General features: G+C 44.7%; 1 protein-coding gene across 14 annotated transcripts in view; it reads right to left on the bottom strand.

Moving 5' to 3' along the window:
• CCDC93 (CCC complex scaffolding subunit CCDC93) overlaps positions 1–19,771 on the bottom strand; it is a 94,664-nt gene that overhangs the window by 8,649 nt on the left and 66,244 nt on the right. For 8 of the 14 annotated variants that reach the window (XM_074008890.1, XM_074008891.1, XM_005572961.5 and 5 more), the window contains 10 exons: positions 19,525–19,598; positions 18,319–18,400; positions 17,267–17,338; positions 15,963–16,016; positions 14,470–14,532; positions 11,515–11,623; positions 9,380–9,462; positions 6,885–6,922; positions 5,408–5,492; positions 944–1,057 (listed from right to left, as the gene is read on the bottom strand). In XM_074008890.1, the coding sequence (XP_073864991.1) occupies positions 944–1,057; positions 5,408–5,492; positions 6,885–6,922; positions 9,380–9,462; positions 11,515–11,623; positions 14,470–14,532; positions 15,963–16,016; positions 17,267–17,338; positions 18,319–18,400; positions 19,525–19,598 (774 nt within the window). Of the gene's footprint in view, positions 1–943; positions 1,176–4,429; positions 5,093–5,407; positions 5,493–6,884; positions 6,923–9,379; positions 9,463–11,514; positions 11,624–14,469; positions 14,533–15,962; positions 16,017–17,266; positions 17,339–18,318; positions 18,401–19,524; positions 19,599–19,771 lie in introns of those variants that run through there. The other 6 variants (XM_074008892.1, XM_045366978.3, XM_074008887.1 and 3 more) reach the window with 2 other exon arrangements.

Genomic DNA, 19,771 nt, shown 5'->3' with positions numbered 1-19,771 from the left:
CAGAAGTTAAATCACAAAAAAGATGTAGAAGAGAAGGGAAAGATGAGGAAGGAAGAAAGAAAAGTCTTAAAATAAGAACAAAATTATGAGCATGGGAAGACTACATTTTTTATTCTGCAGACCAAACACCACGATACAACCTACCTTTAACTCTGCTGTATTTTCAGCAGTCTCTAAACTCACTGAAACCACATGGATTTAGGTTAGGGAGAAGGAATTCCTTAAAATAAAGCTGCTGAGACCCTAGCAAGGGACAAAATGAAGTCTTTGTGGAAAATCTCTTAAGGGCAGGCACTTTTCTTTCTGGAACAATGAAGAGTAACTGCCCAAATGCAGGAAGGAAAAACAGGGAAAACCAAAATTGACTTGAGTGTTGGGTGTTAGGAGATGCCAGACCTGGTGCTGGATGTTTCAAATTTCTCATCTGACCCAACGGAACCCACCAAATGAGGAAACTGAGGCTGTGAGGAATTAGGTCATTACCAAAGTACACAGCTGGTAAGTGGTAAATGTAGGATTCTAATCCAAACCTGTGACACTTCAAAGTTCTTTCTTCCCACACAGTTTCTTGAGGTCCCTCCCTACCCTAAGATTGGCAGGAGAGGAGATTCTATATCTGAATCCACAACAAATGCTGTTTCCAGGTGGCCCTTGATATGGACTGATGGAGTCATTTTGTGAGTTTAATGTGCTTACTAAGTGTTAGGAAAACTAAAATGATGTGATGTCTTGAAACATTTAATTAGACCTCAAGATGGGCCATAGAAAAATGCAATCTTCAGCTACCTAGACGCCACACTTCACTGCCAGATCACACTCTGTCTTGTTATTTCCCTTCACAGACCAAAGGAAAACCAAAACACTGCTGTTTTTTTAGTGGCTACTTTTGAGGTGAACATATATCTCACGTTAGCCTTAACGTGCTGCCCAGCCTTCCTCTTACCTCCTTGAACTCTTTCACAGTCTTAAAGTATAGCCTCTGCTTTTCTAACAGCTCCAAGTACTGGTCGTTCAACTGGTCTCTTCTCATTTTGTTCTCTTGCTTTTTCTTTTCCATCTGTTGAAACATTGTGGGAAATGGTGATGAAAAGACACGTTCTGCCCAAGGGCTGCTGGCAACATCCGAAAGGCAACAGTTGTTAACAGTTTCGTGGATTTCCTCCCAGCAAAGGAAGCTTCAATATATAATTTTTGAGGTTGGTTAATTTATTTGCATGATATTACATGGAGACTCTACAATTTATTCAGCAATTTTTCTAACACTGAGTATTAACTGTTTCCATTTTTTTTTCTCACTACAATTTCACAATGGACAGGTTGGTGATTCTCAACTGGGAGCTATTTTGACCCCCCACTCCCCACCTGGCAGTGTCTGGAGACAGTTTTGATTGTCACAACTGTGAGGAGTAGGTGCTACTGGTATCACTGGGTAGAGGCCAGCAACACTGCTAAATATCCTACAGTGCACAGGACACCCTACAGCAAAGAATTATCTGGCCCAAAATGTTAACTGTGCTGAGGCTGAGAAACCTTGATTTAAATAATTGTGCTCATATAATAAAACTGTGTATCCTCTTTTGATTTAATGTAAGTATTTCCATGTCATTACAAACTTTCTACAAATTATCATTTTAAAAACAACACAATGTTCCTGCTGATTGCTAACTTACCCATCTTTCTACTGGTAGACAATTTAGGATATTTTCAGGATTTAGATCTCATAAATAGATGCTAGGCTTTGATTTAAAGAGACTTTTCTAAGGTACCCAAAAGCTTATTCATTCAACAAATATTGACTTAGAATCTACTGAGTAGCTACACGTAGGGTGAACATGGCAAAGTCACTGCTCCCACAGAGCGTACATTGTAGAGATTCACATTAAGCAAGCACCCTGACAAATGGACGCACAAAATATTCCCAACACTGATCAGTCCTGTGAGGAAAATGACATGGGAGGAGGTGATGGAGAGGATGGTGGGTGCATGGCCTCCTCAGCCTGGAAGCTCAGGGAGGCTGAGGACACTAGAGCAAGGCTGGCAATGCTATGTGCTATATGTCCAGAAGGTAAACCCAGAGCATCAGCCAGGAAACGAGGGCAGAAAGAGTTACGGTACAGACCGGGTGCCTGACTCATGGCTGGTGCTCGAAAGCTTGTTGAATCAAATTCTGAAAGATGCTTTGCCATGGCTTTGCTGATGCCTGACCGTGATTTCTGTGTTACACTTTGGAAGGGTTTTGGTAAACACAAGCTACAGGTAAGCTGGCTGCATTTTATTCAGTAGTTCCCTCCACACTATAGGCCTCTGTTGACTGCATAGGACAAATGCAACTTGGTGTCCCCAAGGCCTACCCCAATGCTGTTCAGAGAAAGACCCATCACATATAGGGACTGATTTGCCTGGTCAAATCCTGACCTTGCATCTAGTTCCTGAGTCCCAAGACCCTGTGCCCTGCTCTTTTCACAGGTCTGCATATGGATGCCTGGTACACACCCATACTAGGTCTCCAGTTTGGTGCCCTCTTGTGCCCAGGTCTCCCAGAGTGGGCAGTGCCCTCTGGGGTCCTTGGCTGGTGTCTTACTATACTTGGAGCCCTGACTCAGCAGCAAGTCTTGATCCCTGCCGACGGAACCCCTAATGCTGCCTCCATGGGTCTCTCACACCCACTCACGATCCTGTCACAGTGACACACCAGCCCACCACAGCTCCCACTACTGTTCCTTTGTGGGCTCCAACTCTCAAAGCAGCAGACACCTTTTCCGCTGTGCTGGATAGGACCTCAGAGCTAGGTCCCTCTCTCTTATTAGGACAGCCAGCAGCTCTTATCTCAGGACTTTCCTCTCTGCTCTGTGCTTTAGCAAAACACTTCACCATAACTGATTATGTCCTAGTGAGGTAGCAATCCGTTTGAATTATGAATTTATCCAGGATCCACTGTGGGAGTTACTGTGGCAACCTAGAAATAATATGAGCTTGAGGCCAGAAAGGCTGGGTTCAAATCCTAGTTCTGCCACTCACTGTGTATCCTTGGACAGCTAATTTAACTTTTTTGAATGCCAGGTCCTTTAGCTAAAATAAGAATATCACCTAGATCACCAGTTTTGTTATGAGAAGCTTGTGACATTAAATGTTAAGTGAATGATCCATTATCTAGTCCATAGTAGCTGCTCAACAAAGACAGTTTTTCTTCTTAACATTTCACATCCTAGGATGCCAACTCACTCTGAGAAGCAGGAGTTGAATCTTTGATCTAAGCTTCATTTGCACACTCTTCTCAGTGTCCCCTTACCCAAACGTAACTTTGTTATTCCCTACTTATCACCTATTCACACCCTAGGTCTGTGAAGTGCTTGTGCCAAGCACTTGCTCACAGTATTCCAGAGATCCAGAGACCTTACCTCCTCTGAGTGAGGTCAAAATGCTGACTGATATGTGACCTCTTCTTTACTCAGAAACCCTTAGACGGGGCATAAACACCTATTCAATCATTGTTACCCAATGCTGGTCTGCTATGTAACACTCTGAACCTGCTGGTTCTGAGAAACTTGTGCTTGAGAGGACACAGACTCCTCCGCCACATCTATGAGAGCAGGACCCATTATGGCACTGTTACAGGGAAAGCTACATTTAAAACAAACACACACAATAAAACACATCCATGCAAGTGAGTGCTGTTCTATCCAGAGTGTCAATCAACATTCAACATTCAAAGTGTATCTGGAACCCTCTTTGACAACTGCTCTTTGACTCCATTGAAAGAATTCACCCATTCAACAAATAGTCCTTGAGGGCCTAACCATGGGTTAGGTGCTACATCAGCCACTGGGGATGCAGACCAGAGAAAGAGAGCCCACTCTGCCCTGGGTGCCATTGACCCATTTGGCACCCACCATGGAGGGGAGAGACAGATACAGCAGCACCTGGTTTCCACACTGGTCAGCCCTGAGGGGCCAAGAGCATGAAGCCTGGGGGAAAGTGAAGAGAGTGAAGGGGTGAGGCCCATTTCTTCTTCTGCTCTGGCTCATAGTCAACAACAGGAATTCATGGGGTTCTTTCCTTTGGTTTCCGCTTCCTGTTTACACTGCTCTCTGTAAACAGGAAGCAGAAGTCAAAGGAAAGAACCCACAAATTCCTGTTCTTCTTGACTATGAACCACAGCAGCTTCCTGAGGAGCAATAGAATGGAGGAAGCGTCTAACGCACTGACATCTGGGCTCTCACAGGCTTTTGGTCAGTCAGGTTCTCTGCCTTCCACCTACTCACATCCCAGGTCACTGAGAGGGGACTGCATTCGCTCTCTGCAAGACAGCCTATCCTGGCTTGGGTGAATGCGCATATACAGGCAAGCATTGACTTATGTCGTTCTAATTTTGATGGCTGAATAGTCCAAGAAATTGTGCTTGTTACTAGTGACACTTTTTTTCTCCTCCTTTGACATTGTTTTATTGAAGTCATTCACAGAGAGATTCATGGTATTTTTCTACAGGGAAAGGGACATGGAACACTTCTGCCCTTAGCTCATCTCTTGTGAGATGAGATTACAGGCAACCTGAACGTTTGTCTTCTGTAACAGGGTTTTTTTAGGATGACAGGACCTATGGACAATTCTTTTTCTTGTGTTTATATTCTGGCATCACTCACTGGAGCCCTTTGCCCCAAGATCATCAGAGGAGAAACCCGACATCCCTGGAAGATTTTACCGCCATGTCGGAGAACCACTCTGGTGTGATACATTTTTAAAACAGGGCCATAAGCAAGAGATATTTGGAAGTACGAGTCAGGATTCATCTGAGAATGGCGGTAGGAAACTGCAGCTGTCTCTGTAGGAAAACCCCATGCTGTACCCTGACTGAGTGGTGCCTCTCTGTTCTCTTCAGACTTCTGAGGCTCCACTGCCTCTCACTTTGGCAGAACTCAGTTCAGCAATGATTTCTCTTTTTTAGAGGGGGGTTCCTGAAAACTAAAATGCTCTCAAGATCTTAAGATTCCTAAGGAATGAATCTCTTGTGGCAGAATGTCAGGTACCGCAGATCCCCCGAGGAAGCGAATCCAGTCAAGAGCGGAAGCCTGCTGGTGAAAGGTGGTCTCCTCATCTGTAAAATGGGTGTGATACTGTTCACTTCCGAGGTCTTTCAGGAATGTCAGCACAATGCCTGGTACACAATAGGTGTTCAATACATGGGAGCTGCTGCTAACAGCAACTTCTGAACCCCTGGGTGTAGGCAGCTCATGGGACAGGCCCAGCCCACTACAGAGTGAGACGCATGGTGGGAATCCCTCTGTAGAAATGGGTCTTTTCAGGACTGAGGGCACACTCCCCAGCTACCAGAAGAGACCTGTTCTTCCCAGGACTTTCCCTGTCACCACTATAAAACCTGGGCTACATTACAGAAAAGAAGCCATCTGACCTTCATTCTACTTTGCTTAATTCCTTCCACAATCTGTTCCATCTGACGTAAAAACTGGTCCCGGGCAGCAGGGGAGGCCATGGCTCTGAAAGAAAAACCAGCAGAGTTATGACCAGCACACAGGACTCTGAGGTGGGGGGAAATGCCAAGCAGTCAGCTCTGTATCCAGATTATACCTCTTGAGAGAGGCAATCAGGCCTTTGCAATGCACAGTGGAGCCATGGGGGCCCCTGCGATCCCAGGCAATTAAGGATGCTAAACCTCTGAGAAGGCATGGAAATTAGCCTGGTCTTATAATTGCATATTAATCTTTTTGTCATACTTTCCCTGTAACTTTCATAACTAATACGTATTTCCTTAAAGTAAAACGTGACTAAAATTAACAAAAACAGTATTTATTTGAAATATGACATGTACTGCTTAAGTAATGGATTTCACTTGGTTTATAAAAAAATTTGAGGATTGGCAGATACTTGAAATTGGTAGACATATTCTGAGATTTCCTAAAACCAGGTCTGAGAAATCTGGTCCTATTTCTAGAAGCAGCAGCTAAACAAGTAGATTCCCTGATGTCCTAAAACATTCTTCTTCACCTCCAACTCTGCAGAGGGAAGGACACCAGGAGGATCAGAACATAAACACACAAACACGCACACCCCACCGCATGCACGCACTGAGAATTATCCTGAAGGATGGGCTGACGGAGCAGAACTCTTCACAAGACACTCAAACCACAGGCTCTCTCAATCATTGGGAAAGATGAAAATGGCATTTTTACAAATGTCACAAGGTATTTACACAGTGAATCTGAATCTTATTAGGAGGCTGTGGGCTTCTTCTTTTTTTTTTAGAAAAGAAGCTTAAAACCTAGAACCTGTAACTCATTAAGATCTCAGTCTCAATGTGTCCCCTGTCACCTGCCAGAGGACAGCAGAGATTTATGCCAGAGAGAAGGGAAGCATGCTCTCTAAGGAGCAAGTCCTGGGGCTGCTGGATGGTGGGTGGGCAAATGGACATGCTTGAGGGCTGCTTGATTTGGGAACAGGTGGGCCTTGACATCTAATTTATAGAGAACAATGTACACATTAACCAAAAAAACTACCGTGAGATTTTAAAAATCTAAAAAATTATATAAATTCCATTATGTAAATTTTAAAGCATTTCTGTGTGTTCATTAACAAATATTAATTTGATAATATACAGAGAGATTTTAGTAGGTAGGCACAGCCAAATTATTGGAAAGTTAACTTTTTTCCTAAGCTCTTCCTTCACTCGACTATCATTATAGTTTTGCAGGTACTCAAGGAGAGTGTAAACAAGATACCTAGCAGAAGGGCTAAAAGAGTAAGAATCACATACCCAGCGTTAAGTCTTGCATGTGCTTTTGTGAAGCACAGGATAGCAGTGTAAGGTGGGCTGAATTCAAAGTGTGCAGGGTGACAGGGTATTAGTGGGAAGGAGGACTGACAGTACTTACTGTGAGAAGTTCTCATGAATTGAGTTCAGCAGACTAATCTGGGGAAGTAAAAAAACAAACGAAATTATAAGACAGGCAAAAAGATTTCCACACTACTGCAACTGCTGCAAGCTTGCCTGTCTCCACATACTGCTTCTGCAAGGAACACAAGCCTTGTTTATGAAGATTAAAGTAACATATGGAAAAAAAAAAAAAAAGAGCCACATGTTCTGTCTCACAGTTTTCCTCAGGGAATCCACCTTCTTCTCACAGAAAATTCCCTCTTCCTACAGGGCATTCCCACAGGAATGTAGGGAGAGGGTGCTTTGAAGGGACCTGGATCCCAGCTGAGAGGACACTAAGCTAACATTAGGGCTCTCTAGGCAAGCTGCCACCACAGTCCTTTCTATCTTGCCAAACACTGCACTTTATTTTCAAGGATAACAGCTTAAGGGAGTCAGACAGTGTGGAGGGTGAGAGTCATTTACACTCTATTCCTTCCCACAGAATCTTCTTGCCAATGCAGCAAGCTAAGCTGCTGGGTGGCTGAGTGCCTCCGAGGGGACGCACTGTTCAAGGCCCGGTGGACACTGCCTTAGCCTCACAGCAAATCCTCTTATCTGCCCCAATGATACAGTCCTTGGAAGGGCTCTGAGGCAGGAGTAAGGAAACCTGGATCATCTTTCTGGCCATAAAACGACTCAACTTGGGAGCTCAGAACTAAGTAAATACCACGTGTGAACTTTAGGTTCACAGTCTGCAATGTAGACTATTTCTTGTCCTTACTACTCCACAGGAAGGTTTTTTTTTTTTTTTTTTTGGAGACGGAGTCTCGCTCTGTCGCCCAGGCTGGAGTGCAGTGGCCGGATCTCAGCTCACTACAAGCTCCGCCTCCCGGGTTCACACCATTCTCCTGCCTCAGCCTCCCAAATAGCTGGGACTACAGGCGCCCGTCACCTCGCCCGGCTAGTTTTTTTGTAGTTTTTAGTAGAGACGGGGTTTCACCGTGTTAGCCAGGATGGTCTCGATCTCCTGACCTCGTGATCCGCCCGTCTCGGCCTCCCAAAGTGCTGGGATTACAGGCTTGAGCCACCGCGCCCGGCCTCCACAGGAAGGTTTTAAAGTTAAAATATCACAGGCATAAATCCATTTAAGATAAAATACCACCTTTATTCAAATGTAACATTCTAAACTGGTAACATGCCTTGGAATTAAAAAGCCCAGCTCCCCACTCTGCCTCGCAAAATTCCTAGTTTTTAAACAGTGGAACAACTTTAAACACTGCTGATGAAGGAAGGTCAATGGGATTTAAGGCCTTTGGGAAGGGGCTGGCCTATCCCTAAGTCAGGGTTGGCAAATCTTTCCTTTTCCAGGTAGGAGGGCCTCAAGGCCAGGATGTGGGGCACAGCTATTCCCCAGTTCTGATGCAAATCCCATAAAAATGCATTCATCTATTCAAATGTTTATCGAATGTCTGTTATACGCCTACCACTGTGTAAGGCCTCGAATACAGAAAAAAATAAAAAACAACTTCTCAAGGAGGGCCCTCTAGGATGACAGAGATCTACCTGGTTTGTCTGACAGCAGGCAGTAAAGGTGACAGTAATTACAGATGCTTCAATTTGGGTTCAGGTAAAAGATACATTTGTAATATTATCCTTATTAAAGTGGTAATTAGTGTAGGCTACAAGGTGATAAAATGAAAACACATTCTGTTAACCTCAAGGTGAGGGGGAGGGTAGGAACAAGTATGTACTGAGAATCCATCATGTGTAAGGAACTTTACATTTTCTCATTCTGTCCTCATTATAATCATCATCAATGCAATTAGGTGTCATCCCCATTTTACAGGTGAGAAAAATGAGCCACACTAAAACCCAAACAAACCCACATCTGACTGACGCCAAAGCCCGTGTTCTCTTCAGGACACCTGCTGCCATGGTGAAGACCAGGACTTTTCTTTTCTAAATTAAGACATATCTGCATACTGTGCCCAAACCATTTGCCATCAACTTGGGAAAGCCCTGAGCCATTAATTTAACCTGAGTTTTTAAGCGTTAGAAAGATGAAGGAAGTGACAGTGACCCTTTCACCCCTGCTTTGAATTTTACAAACCTTTTAGTTCATGCCTATGTCGGCCACTGATTATTAAACAGGTATTTTCTCCCTGTAAACTATAACAAGCCCACCACCCCCATTCAGCTGGTTCCTCCCTTCCTTTAAAACTCAAACTAGTCTCACCAACTCCAGAGCTTCCACTGTGTTCCTTTTAACAATGGCATTTCCCCCACAGCACTCTAGAATGGCTGTCCGCCAGTCTCACTTCACAGCAGACAGTCTGGGCTCCCAAGGAATCTTGTACTTTCTGACTGGGTATGCCAGCACTTAGCACATAAAACAGGCACTCTTTCTGCTAATGCTGAACATATCCGTCCCAGACATCAAGTTCATTTGACTTCCTGGAGTCAACTGCACTGTTAGCTGCTTAGCCATTTTCTTTTCATAAATGTTCTTACCTCTTTTTCCAAATAAACCTTTTTATCGTCCAGTGTATTATATAAAGTGAAGAACTGCTTGGTTTCTTTGTGCACTGCTGAAACTGTAAAGGTAAAGCAATCAGCACATGAATAAAGAACAGGTATCAGAACACCCTACCTGCCCCTCTCCCCCATGTATGCACTGCCAGGACAGCTTTGTCAGGCCTGGGAGCTCACTCTGCAGAAACCCTACAGTGCGCAAACAGAATCTCCTGGGAAGCTTTTAACAAGTCTCAGGACCAATGAAAGAACGTCTGAAGGTGGGACCCGGGTGGTGACAGTGAGTACCCAAAGTTGAAAATTACTCCCACAAATGAACCAGCCACCCTTACCTCATCCAGCTAAAGAACTGGGTGGGGGTTGTAGATATTTGATAATAATACATGATACAGGTATTTTGATGTAACTGCTTGAAAATGTCCTTAGTGTAAACATGTCTTTATCAGATGATTTTAACCTATGTGAAATTTGTTCCGTGAAATAAATAGATGCAGGTATTATTATTACTAAAAGCTTTGAAACAAGCAGGAATAGAAAAGTAAAGGGAAAGATTTAACTTAAAGCAGAAACTACTTTCTGCTGAAAACTGTCACTGCTGATCCCCGCCTCTGATCATCTGAGTCCAGTGTGAGGACTGGATGAAACCCCAGCCTGGTGGGGCCAGGGCGTGAAGGAAGCATGTTCTGAACTCCTCCAATAGAGCCAGTGCTCTACCAGGAAGGATGCCGGAAAGATGAAGGCCTCAAGGCAAAATCTTAGGTGGAGTTTGAAATAGCAAGTGGGAATTGTAGGATAATGGCACTCTGGACTCCGGCACCAGCTCACAGGCCAAGATGCAGATGTGCAAAAGGGGTGAAGCTGGGTGAAGTGGGCCAAGACGATGCAGGACTTAGTACAGTGTATTTAGGATTCTAAAGATTACCTAAGAAGTTGCAGGGAGCTACTAAGTATTAAAGCTTTTAGAGTAAAATGATCAAATATATATTGAAAAAGATCTAATTAGACTCTGGGCAGCAAAGGAAAGTGGCTACAGCAGCAGTCCAGAAGAAACAGACAGAATTGGCAAGCAGCTTGAGTCAGAGAAGTAAGACGGGTCCAGTTTGCCTAAGAGGAATATGGGGTAGGGGGGCTGAATTCAGTTTTGTACCTGTTGAGTTTGAGGTATCATGGGGACATACAAGAGTAGGAGCATGGAGAAGAGGTGATCAGTTCTTGCCTGGGGTGAGCGACCTAGAATAGGTTTGCAGGATCTGAGTTTGGTATTGAAGAATTTAGCCTGACAGAAGAGAAGGGATCCAGGCACCAGGAACAGGAGGAGTCAAGGCTAAGACGTCAAAGCTTATGGTTTGCTCAGAGGCAGTGTGTGGACTGGCAAGGCCAGAGTGAGGGTTCAGATCAGGAAAGGGGCCTCCAGGCAGGCCACTCAGACTGGGGAGGAACCCAGACATGGTAAAGAAAGAGGCTCTGTTCAGTAAGGCCTGAGGAGTTCCTGAAGATTTGTTAGCAGAGAGAGAAGTGACAGAATCAGATGTGTGGCTAGGGGACTTGGAGGCACTGCAGCTAATGGTCATTTAGCTGAGATATGATGCAAGAGCAGATGTGGCAGGAGTGTTAGGAAGAGAAAGGCAATGGTAGCCTTGAGGGCCATTCTGAGCCTGATGAGACATGGTCTCTTATTCAGGCTGAGGGAACATGGTCCTGGGTTACTGGGTGAATATGATGCTGTTAAGGGTTAAGGACCACATCAGCAAGAAAGTCTGTAGAGAACAATGAGTGAGGGCTGATCTCTAGACACCAGGGTCACGATGTTCTGTGTGAAGTTGGAAAGTGGTGCAGGAGCTCAGGGGAAGGCTATGTGGCTGACCAGGATAAGGGCTGCTTTGAAGCTTTACTCTAAGAGCTCAACTGGTTCAACCATCCGTCCATGGAGAGGGCAGTGAGAGCACCAGTACTGCTCCCGGGACTGCCAAGCGGACCTGTTGATGAAACGGAGCTTTCTGGTGGTGGCCTTTGTGGACTGCGCTCTGGTGCATGCTCCCCCACGCTAAAGTGGAACAGACCCCTCGCCTGTCCCTCCCCAGCCTGGAGAGCTTGTCTGTGGTCGATGCACCTACTCTGGCGGTAGAGTTCAATAAATCTCTTCTGGTACTGTATTAGCTCGGCACGGCTAGGGACTTCATCAATCTTGCGGTGCAAAATTGCTATTTCTCGATTTCTTCGAGCCTAAATGCAAAAGGAAGGTAGAGACAGTACTATTTGGTAAAAGGCCTTACATATTCTCTAGGGAGCCAAAATATTGCCTGCACCCCGACCTGAGCCCAACCACAAGCCCTACAATGTAGGCACAAACTTCTGTCATCGGCATAAAGGTCCCCGTCTCAGATTCGGATTGACTTTCCCACTTTCCTAGGTGTGGGAGGAGGCGACTGTGAACTGAACCACAGAAGGCACCAAATAAATGGACCAGGAGGGAAGACACTGAATGGGAAGGGCTGCTATGGACAGAGCCTGCAGCTAGCCCCCCAGGCCCCCAAGGAGTCCAGAGTAGCCAGCTGCACCACTGCCAGGTGGCGACAGGCAACAAGAGGAATGCTTCAGATGATGGGAAGCTACGCCACCTTGCTGCCTCCAGATACATCCCAAATTCCTCATCCTGGTTGAAAAGCTCCTACAACCGACTCCTCAAATACTTTCCAGCATTTTCTCCCTTCCACGGACTCAGGAAACTGCCCTACTGACCAGGTCTGGGAGGCATGGCACTGCTGTGTGGTGTAGCATGGTGCAAGGGCAGCTGCAGGGGGAACAAGCCGCTCATTTGTGCATGGCTCCCACTGAACATGTGTAGACTCTGGACCACGTAGGCTCTGAGTGCTGCCTTTCTTCTGTGCCTGCATCCCTCTGTCCACCACATCCTCCCACTCTCCTGCCTGCTTCACCTGCAGCAGCAGATGTGAATCTCTAATTCACTGGTAAATAGGAGACTCCTGGTGGGAAACCCATATTCATGTCTGGTGACCTAATCCAAAACTGGGTCTCTGCAGCTCTAGGGAGAGGGAAGGATGTATTTCTCCCTTAGGCCAAGGCTATGCTCCCCATGGGTGCTCAGGCGCTCACTCCTGGTTTCCTTTCAGGAGTCTTAAGATACAACTCTTCAGTCTTCTACTGCATCTGTAACTTTTCTCTAGCTACTGACCCTTCTCATCAGCATTAAATACATTCCTATGTCCTCACTTCTTAAAAAGCCCTTCTTTAATCGCCATCACCTTTCAGCTACCAGTCTCTCTCTTCCCTTTTATAGGGAAGAGAAATGTACTGAGAGCCACGCATATGGGAGCCTCTGTCCACGCCAATCCTCCTTCAACCCACTGCGACTGGGCTCTCCCCAGTGCCCCACTGAACTGCTTTTGCCAAAGTCACTGCACACCTTCTCAGGGACACACCTAATGGACAATTCTCAGCTCCTAGCCTTGATTTCTAGTGGCACTTCCCCTCCTTTCAGCTGAGCTCTCTGCTCGGCTCCCACGAGCCTCATGCACTTGTTTTCCCTTCTGGCTGCTCAGGCGCATCCTCACTGGAGATCCCTCCTTTTGCTCTGCCTATCCTCACATGCGCTCACCAGGGTGTAGTCTCAGGGCCTCGTCCACATTCCACAGCCCCAGTCCTCATCAACACTGCAGACACCCAAATCTCCAGCCCATACTATTCTGGGAGTCAGATCTGACAACCAAGTACTCCTTGGACATTTCAGTGTGGTTGAGTACCCCAACTTTGAAAAGCCCCAAACAGATCTCATTAACACTCCTATTTATACTCCTCCTCTCACCCTTAACCCTAGTCCACTGCTTCTCTTTTATGCTTCTTCTCTATGAATTACACAAATATTATCCACCCTTGTGTTAGAAATTCCAGCATCATCCTTGACTCCTCTTTTTATCTCAATTGATACTAAGTTCCATCAGCTACAGCCCTGCAATCTGTCCCATCAGTTCATTTCCATGCATTCTACAGCCACTGCCTAACTCAGGCCCTTGCCCTCAGCAAGCCACTGGCTTTACTGAAGGTTTCCTCTGGCCAGTCTGAAGCTGCCCTTAGTAAGCAATTTGCACATAAACTCCCTTGAACTTGATGTATATAGAGACATGTCTTGGTTCTCAAATAGCCAGCATTTCCAGGAGATGGGTCATCCTATTAGTTCTGGGACCTGATGCAATGCTGAATACATACAAAGCACTCAGTCAAAAAGTTTCCAAATATGCAGCCGTACTGTTCCGATTTTATTTAATTCTATGCCTCTTTAAAGATTAGCAGAGACTGTAACAAGGACAAATTTGGCTCACCCAAATTTAGCCATCTCAGCTCAGCAAAGTGAGCAGGTGCCAGAGAGAGGGGAAAGGCGATCTCACTGGCCTCTGCAGCCCTTTGGCCATTCCTACCAGAGCTCGGCCTTTCCCTCCCAGAGAACAGAAGGTTGGCTTGAACCAAAGTGTGACAGAAGGAACTTCTGGCTTTTGATCTTCCATGAGCCAGACCCCAGCAATGTAGGGGATTTTAAATGTAATTTTCACTCTGCATGAATTAAACTTTAGAGCTAATTTTGAAACCTATCTCCCCCATATTTGATGTCACTCTCACAAACCACCAGTTATCCAAACAAACAACAACAAAAAAAACCCAGCTGAAATGGCACTTAATTTCAGAGAAACAGTAGCACAATTCTTGTTTAGTACTTGATGAGTACTGGGGAACTGGAATCCAGACTCTGGCACCTACCAGCTGCTTGACTCTGGGAAAGTCAATTTCTTCATAAAGAAAATGGGATGTAATATCCACTCTCCACCTGGGGTAAGGATTAACTCAAAGGAGTGGTTATGAAAGTAACATACCAATGTGAGATGTTAATACCAACATCTTAAATCACTGAGTTACACTCCAGATAGAAAGAAGACTGGTGAACAGCAGCCTCATTACTCATCTTTTCTAATTCTTAGATATTGAGACTTTCTAGTTATGTCATAGGACATCTAAACCTAGTTAGAAGAATTTATGCATATTTTTGTCCTTTTACTCACCTGTAGTAAACGTATCTTGTAAAGTTTCTCTTTCTCCATATTATACCGTCTGTCTAGGTCGTCCTAAAAATTGGAAAAGGCTGCAATTATCTGAGAATAGAAAACTTTCACTCTTTAATGGAGTCTTTGAAAGTGGAATATGTTTTTATCATATCTCCCCCATCCCAAGGCCTTAAATTTCTCTTCTTAAATGCCTAAATTTACTGTCTGGGTCCTATCTCATATGAGACCCTTGATACCCTCTCATATCATGTTATAACAACTCCTCCTTCTGGGACCCAGGACGAATCCAGTATTCTTAAGTGAAGTAACCTCTAAACGTATATGCCCTTCCCCTGCAAAAACCTATGATGATGTAGAGACAAATCACTAGTTAAAGAATGTGTTGTTCTATGCCTGTGTTTGGAGATGACGCTAGTTTTCTATGTTTCTACTTAGAGCTGTGTTATCCAATGTGATAGCCCCTAGCCACAGTGGACAGTGCAGAACAGAATATTTCCATTACTGCGAAAAATTATCTTGGACAGCATTGATATAGAAAATAGAAAGAAACTAGTCCCTCATTGAACCCCGCAAGGTAAGAGACATGGCTGGTTTGTCGTCTCAGAGAAAGTTACAAAAGGGGTCAAAGGAGCCCCTCCTTCTTCATCATAGGGAATATAAACACACACATACACACACACCCGCACCCACCCACCCAAGGGACTCAGCTGCAGGCAAAATGCAACAAACTTCACTGGAAGAGTGCTGAAGCTCATTCTCCTGGGAGATTATGAGGGTACAAAGGGAAGAGGAACCCTTAAAGAAGACAGATGCTTACAGTTTTCATGCTTTTCCTTTCCTCCACTTCCTTTCCTATCTCTTTCTTCTGGAGGGTTTTGGAATGCGGGTAGCACTGGTTTAACTCAGAAGAGGGTGGCAAACTACAGCCTGTGAGCTAAATCCTACAGGCTTTGGGCCAAATATACCTTGTGGCACATTTTTGTAAACAAAGTTTTATTGGAACACAGCCATGTCCATTCATTTACAGATCAACTATGGTCACTACAGCAGAGCTGGCTCACAAAGCCGAAAAGAGTTACTATGCGGACCTTTACAGAAACAGTTCGCTGAGTCTGGTATACAGTACAACAGAGAGAGAAGGTTTTCCCCTCTGTGCCACCCAACCCCTCAGAGCCGGAGTGGTGACCAGTATATGCGGCCAACGCAGGCCTCTCCCCTTCCCAGCTGAGATGCCAGCATGAAAACAAGATGCTTGTACACAGGACTGGGAGAAAACCCACCAGAAGGGTCACCTTCAGGGCCACTGCTGGGGAGACGCTGTCTCTATCTGAGGGCCAGCTGTATCAAACAGGACAATGCCCTGGAAAGCCTAGATGCAGAGTCTGCCGTAGAGCACATTAAAGTAGGCATGAGAAACCATCACAGGACAGTGGAAAGCTGGCCGCCTGCCCTCAGGAGACAATGCCAATCCCGAGCAGGCAGGTACTTACGTCATGAGTCATTGCAGAGGTCAAGGTACCAGGCGGCTCTCCACTGGAGAGGGTCTGAAACAATGAAAACATAATAAACACCTCTCCTGAGCATTTGGGAATAGGACAGAAGCCAAGGATCTAGATGTAGGAAGGGGCCAGGCAGGGGCATAAGGGTGCAGCCGAGAAATGCGTTGATGTCCCCCGAGCATGTCTGAAGAGAGCAGAAAGGGAACTGCCCTTAGATGAGCCCCAGATTTTAAATTGTCCTTAGGTGTCTGTCAGTTACACACTAACACGGTAAACTGTACAGCTCTTTTGAATGTAAGAATCTCGCTAACAAGATGTGCTGAGAAAAGAAATGAGATCCTAAGAGTCTAATTCGTGCAAACTCAGAGGCTCAAAACTCAAGCTGATGATTTGAGCTTTAAAGGTTTAAAGTTTTAGAAACAACAGGAGAAGTGGGCTGTGTGACGATGAACCTGGGATACCACTGCCTCCTAGGCTCTCCCATTCACCCATGCCGCTCCCCTCACAGATGTGAAGAGTTGTATGGCTCGGATGAAATAATGCAACCACTCAGGAGAGTGAAAAGGGCCCTGCAAGACCTTCGTCTGCCCGCTGGGCATGGCAGTGTCCTGTACAGCCATGGGCACAGTCCAGAGCAGAGTGCTGGGCCAGGCAGCAGGGCATGCGGTCTGGCGCTGGGTGGCTGAACACTCTTGTTCTCCCTAAGCTTCAAGTTCCCTGTTCCTTACAATTTAAGGTTTAATTGTAAATTAAAAATTCATGTGAGCTCCTTGGAAGATCAAGTCCTCTGTTCCAAGAACCAGCTGTGCAGGTGTGTTCCCTAAACCTAGACTTCTCCTGCAAGCTTAGGGTTCTTCCGTGAAATCCAACACTGCCCTCTCCTTCTTCATGTTTGCTGCTGCCTTTTGGGAGTGGAGCATTATCCTTGAGCAGGAAAGGAGGAAGGTGAAATGAGTAAACTGGCAGAAAATGTAAAGAATGGGTGAGCAGGAAATAGAGCTCAGACTTTTCCCAGAAACATCTCCCTAAACAGAGGGAGGCCAGAAGTATGTAATCTGGTAATTCATGTCTGGGTTGCTGCCTTCTACATCCTCTGCTGCCTTTTACTCCCAGAGGAAAGAGAGAAGAGATGGATGCAAATCTTAGAAGGTCACAGAAGGAAAACAGTTGAGAAATGTGTATTTACAGGATGAGTTAGCACCAGCTGTCTGCTCGTTGGTCCTCTAGAACTATCTTTTCCCTGTGTAAGTCATAATAACACCTGACAGTCTCAAGGACTAATTCAGAGCCTTTACCTTTTCATCTCCATGTGGTGCTCTCTTAGCTTTCAGGTTTTCAATTTCTTGCTGTAGCCGTGTCATCTCCTCCTTTAAAAGCGACATGAACGTTTAAAAAATTCAGACAGGCCAGTAATTAGATGCAATTATTCAACTATTTGGTCCACAAGTCTTATTTTCACATTTCATGAGTTTATTCTGTGACGAAAAGCTAATGGGGTAGCTGCCCCCATCTCCAATTATCAGCCTGGGAAAGTTCTTTTCAGGAGGCTACAGGCAGCTCTTCCTCCATCGAAAGAGGCCTTTCTTTCTGAAGGGCTGGTGAGTAGGTAGTAATCACTGGGCATTGAAATGAACAAGTGATCTAGAGCCTAGTTCCAATTAGTCTTGTCTGTTTCCTGTCTCCAGCAGGCCTCAATCTTATTCACCTGTCCATCTTCCAGCCTGGTGCTCTGCCTCATCAAGTACCTCTTCCACTTGCCGTCCTCCTTGGCCCTTAAGTAAGATCTAGCTTTTAATGGCTCCTGTGCTGAAGTGTCTTTTCCTCCCCTGGAGCTCACACAGAACTTGCCGGGCCTCATTTCCTCTCTCACACTAGAGTCCCCTGAGCACACATCACCCCCACGACCAGACTACAGATTTCCAGATGGTGGCAGCCAGGACTTATACATAGGACATAGATATCCCAGGTTTTCAGGACAGCCCTGGTTTTGTATGATGTTACTCTTTTCACAAAGGCCATCTGTCAACAAAATACATTTTTTCAAAAACTTCATACAGCTTTTCTTTCAAATACCAAAGTTAGGTGGCATTGTTTGTTTTGGGGTTTGGCACAAAGTTACTTATTTGACTTACTTCTGGTGTCGTTGTAGGGTACCAACCATGGTGCTCTATTCGGCTTGTACAACTGACAACTGCTGGATGAATCTGCTTTTTTTTTTTATTTTTTTTATTTTTATGAATCTGCTTTTTAAACTGCACTGGATAGGATATCACAACAGGACAATGGAGGTAAACCAAGAGATTCAGTAAGAGTCCTGGTTTATTTGCTAACACCAAACAACACTTACTCGACAATGTGCTTTAAATTCCTGTTCTTGACTTTTCAGATTTTCATTCATGGCTACAAGTGCTCTCAGGTTCTGTAGGATACTGAAGAGAAAAGACAAGAAAATGACATATGGCAGGCCATTATGATTTTATGAATCACAGCTAAAAGCAGGTCCGCAGCTAAAAAAGGACTCTTTTCAATTTCCTTTCTCAGCTCTAAGAGTGTCTCACGGATTCTGCACAAATGATAACGACTTCCATCTAACTGACATTATTTCTCATTTATAAACCCAAGACCATCATGCCGGATCCAAGAAAACATTACAGATTCCAGAATTAAAATGCCAACTATAGAAACATCAATGAGTTTCAACAGCACCAGATATATTTAATGATACCAATTATTCAACTGTATTCAGGGCACATACAGTATTGAAAACTATTTTTAAAATCCATTCTGAAGAGGATAACAAGTTACTTAAGGTCATTAAAAGCACAAATTTGACAATAAAAATATCAAATATCTGACACTGCTTTGCTCCATTTCATGAAACAAAGGTTTATAATTATAGAGTCAAATTACCTGTGGGGACTTTTTGGTAAGAATGTTCATCAAACAAGAACTGCTCATTCTGTGCCTCAAACTTTTTGATTTCAGTCTCATTCAAATAACCAGCTCCTGGGAGACCTTATACCACCCAAACAGTCTGAAGCTAAAAAGGTCAAATGTTAAGTGCTTTCTCTCCTCTAATGCTCTAATGACAATTCATTCTACATGGAAGAACAAACAACTACAGCAGCTGCGTCTTGACAGAAAAGACTGCACCTTTTCTACCAAGGAGGCATGAGCTGTTTAAAAACTTGTAACAACAGTGAACTCTAGGGAAGAGAACTGGGTGGCTGGGGACAGGAGTGTGATTTTTCACCACATGCCCTTTTTTGTACTAGGAAGGTATGACTATTTTGAAAAACAGAAAAACAAAAAACTATGCTGCTTCTGCACACAAGGGGTATTGGGAGAAAGGTGACTAACACAGGGCAGCCCAAGCACATCTCAGCATGACACAGTCACCACTTTTTGGATGAACAGTAAAATGATCTGACCTGCAGCAGCCAGACCAATAGCCTTTGGCTGCTTTGTTCTGTGTTTAAACAAATCCAGCCAACAAGTATCAGCAAAGTTACTTTCATCAAAGCAAAAATAAGTGCATGCTGAAACCTCTTACCTTGGATCAGCTTTGGATTCTATCTTCTCGAGGGCTGCTTGCTCTTTGTCCAGTTTCTCACTGTAAGTCTTAAGCTGCAAGAGAGAATGGAGACATGGTTGCTGGAGCCTTGGTAGTATAGGTGAACAACTTCACCTTCTTTTTGTGAGGCAGATAATGACATTTTTTAAACAAGAAACTTAAACTCGGATTTTAATGCATAAAGTAGGTAATTACATCATACAACAGAATACTAAGCCAATATTTT

The sequence above is a fragment of the Macaca fascicularis genome, chromosome 12 (assembly GCF_037993035.2).
Source record: "Macaca fascicularis isolate 582-1 chromosome 12, T2T-MFA8v1.1".
Lineage (NCBI taxonomy): Eukaryota > Metazoa > Chordata > Mammalia > Primates > Cercopithecidae > Macaca > Macaca fascicularis.
Note: the sequence above shows the minus strand (reverse complement) of the source record. Positions and strands in the feature narration are given on the sequence as shown.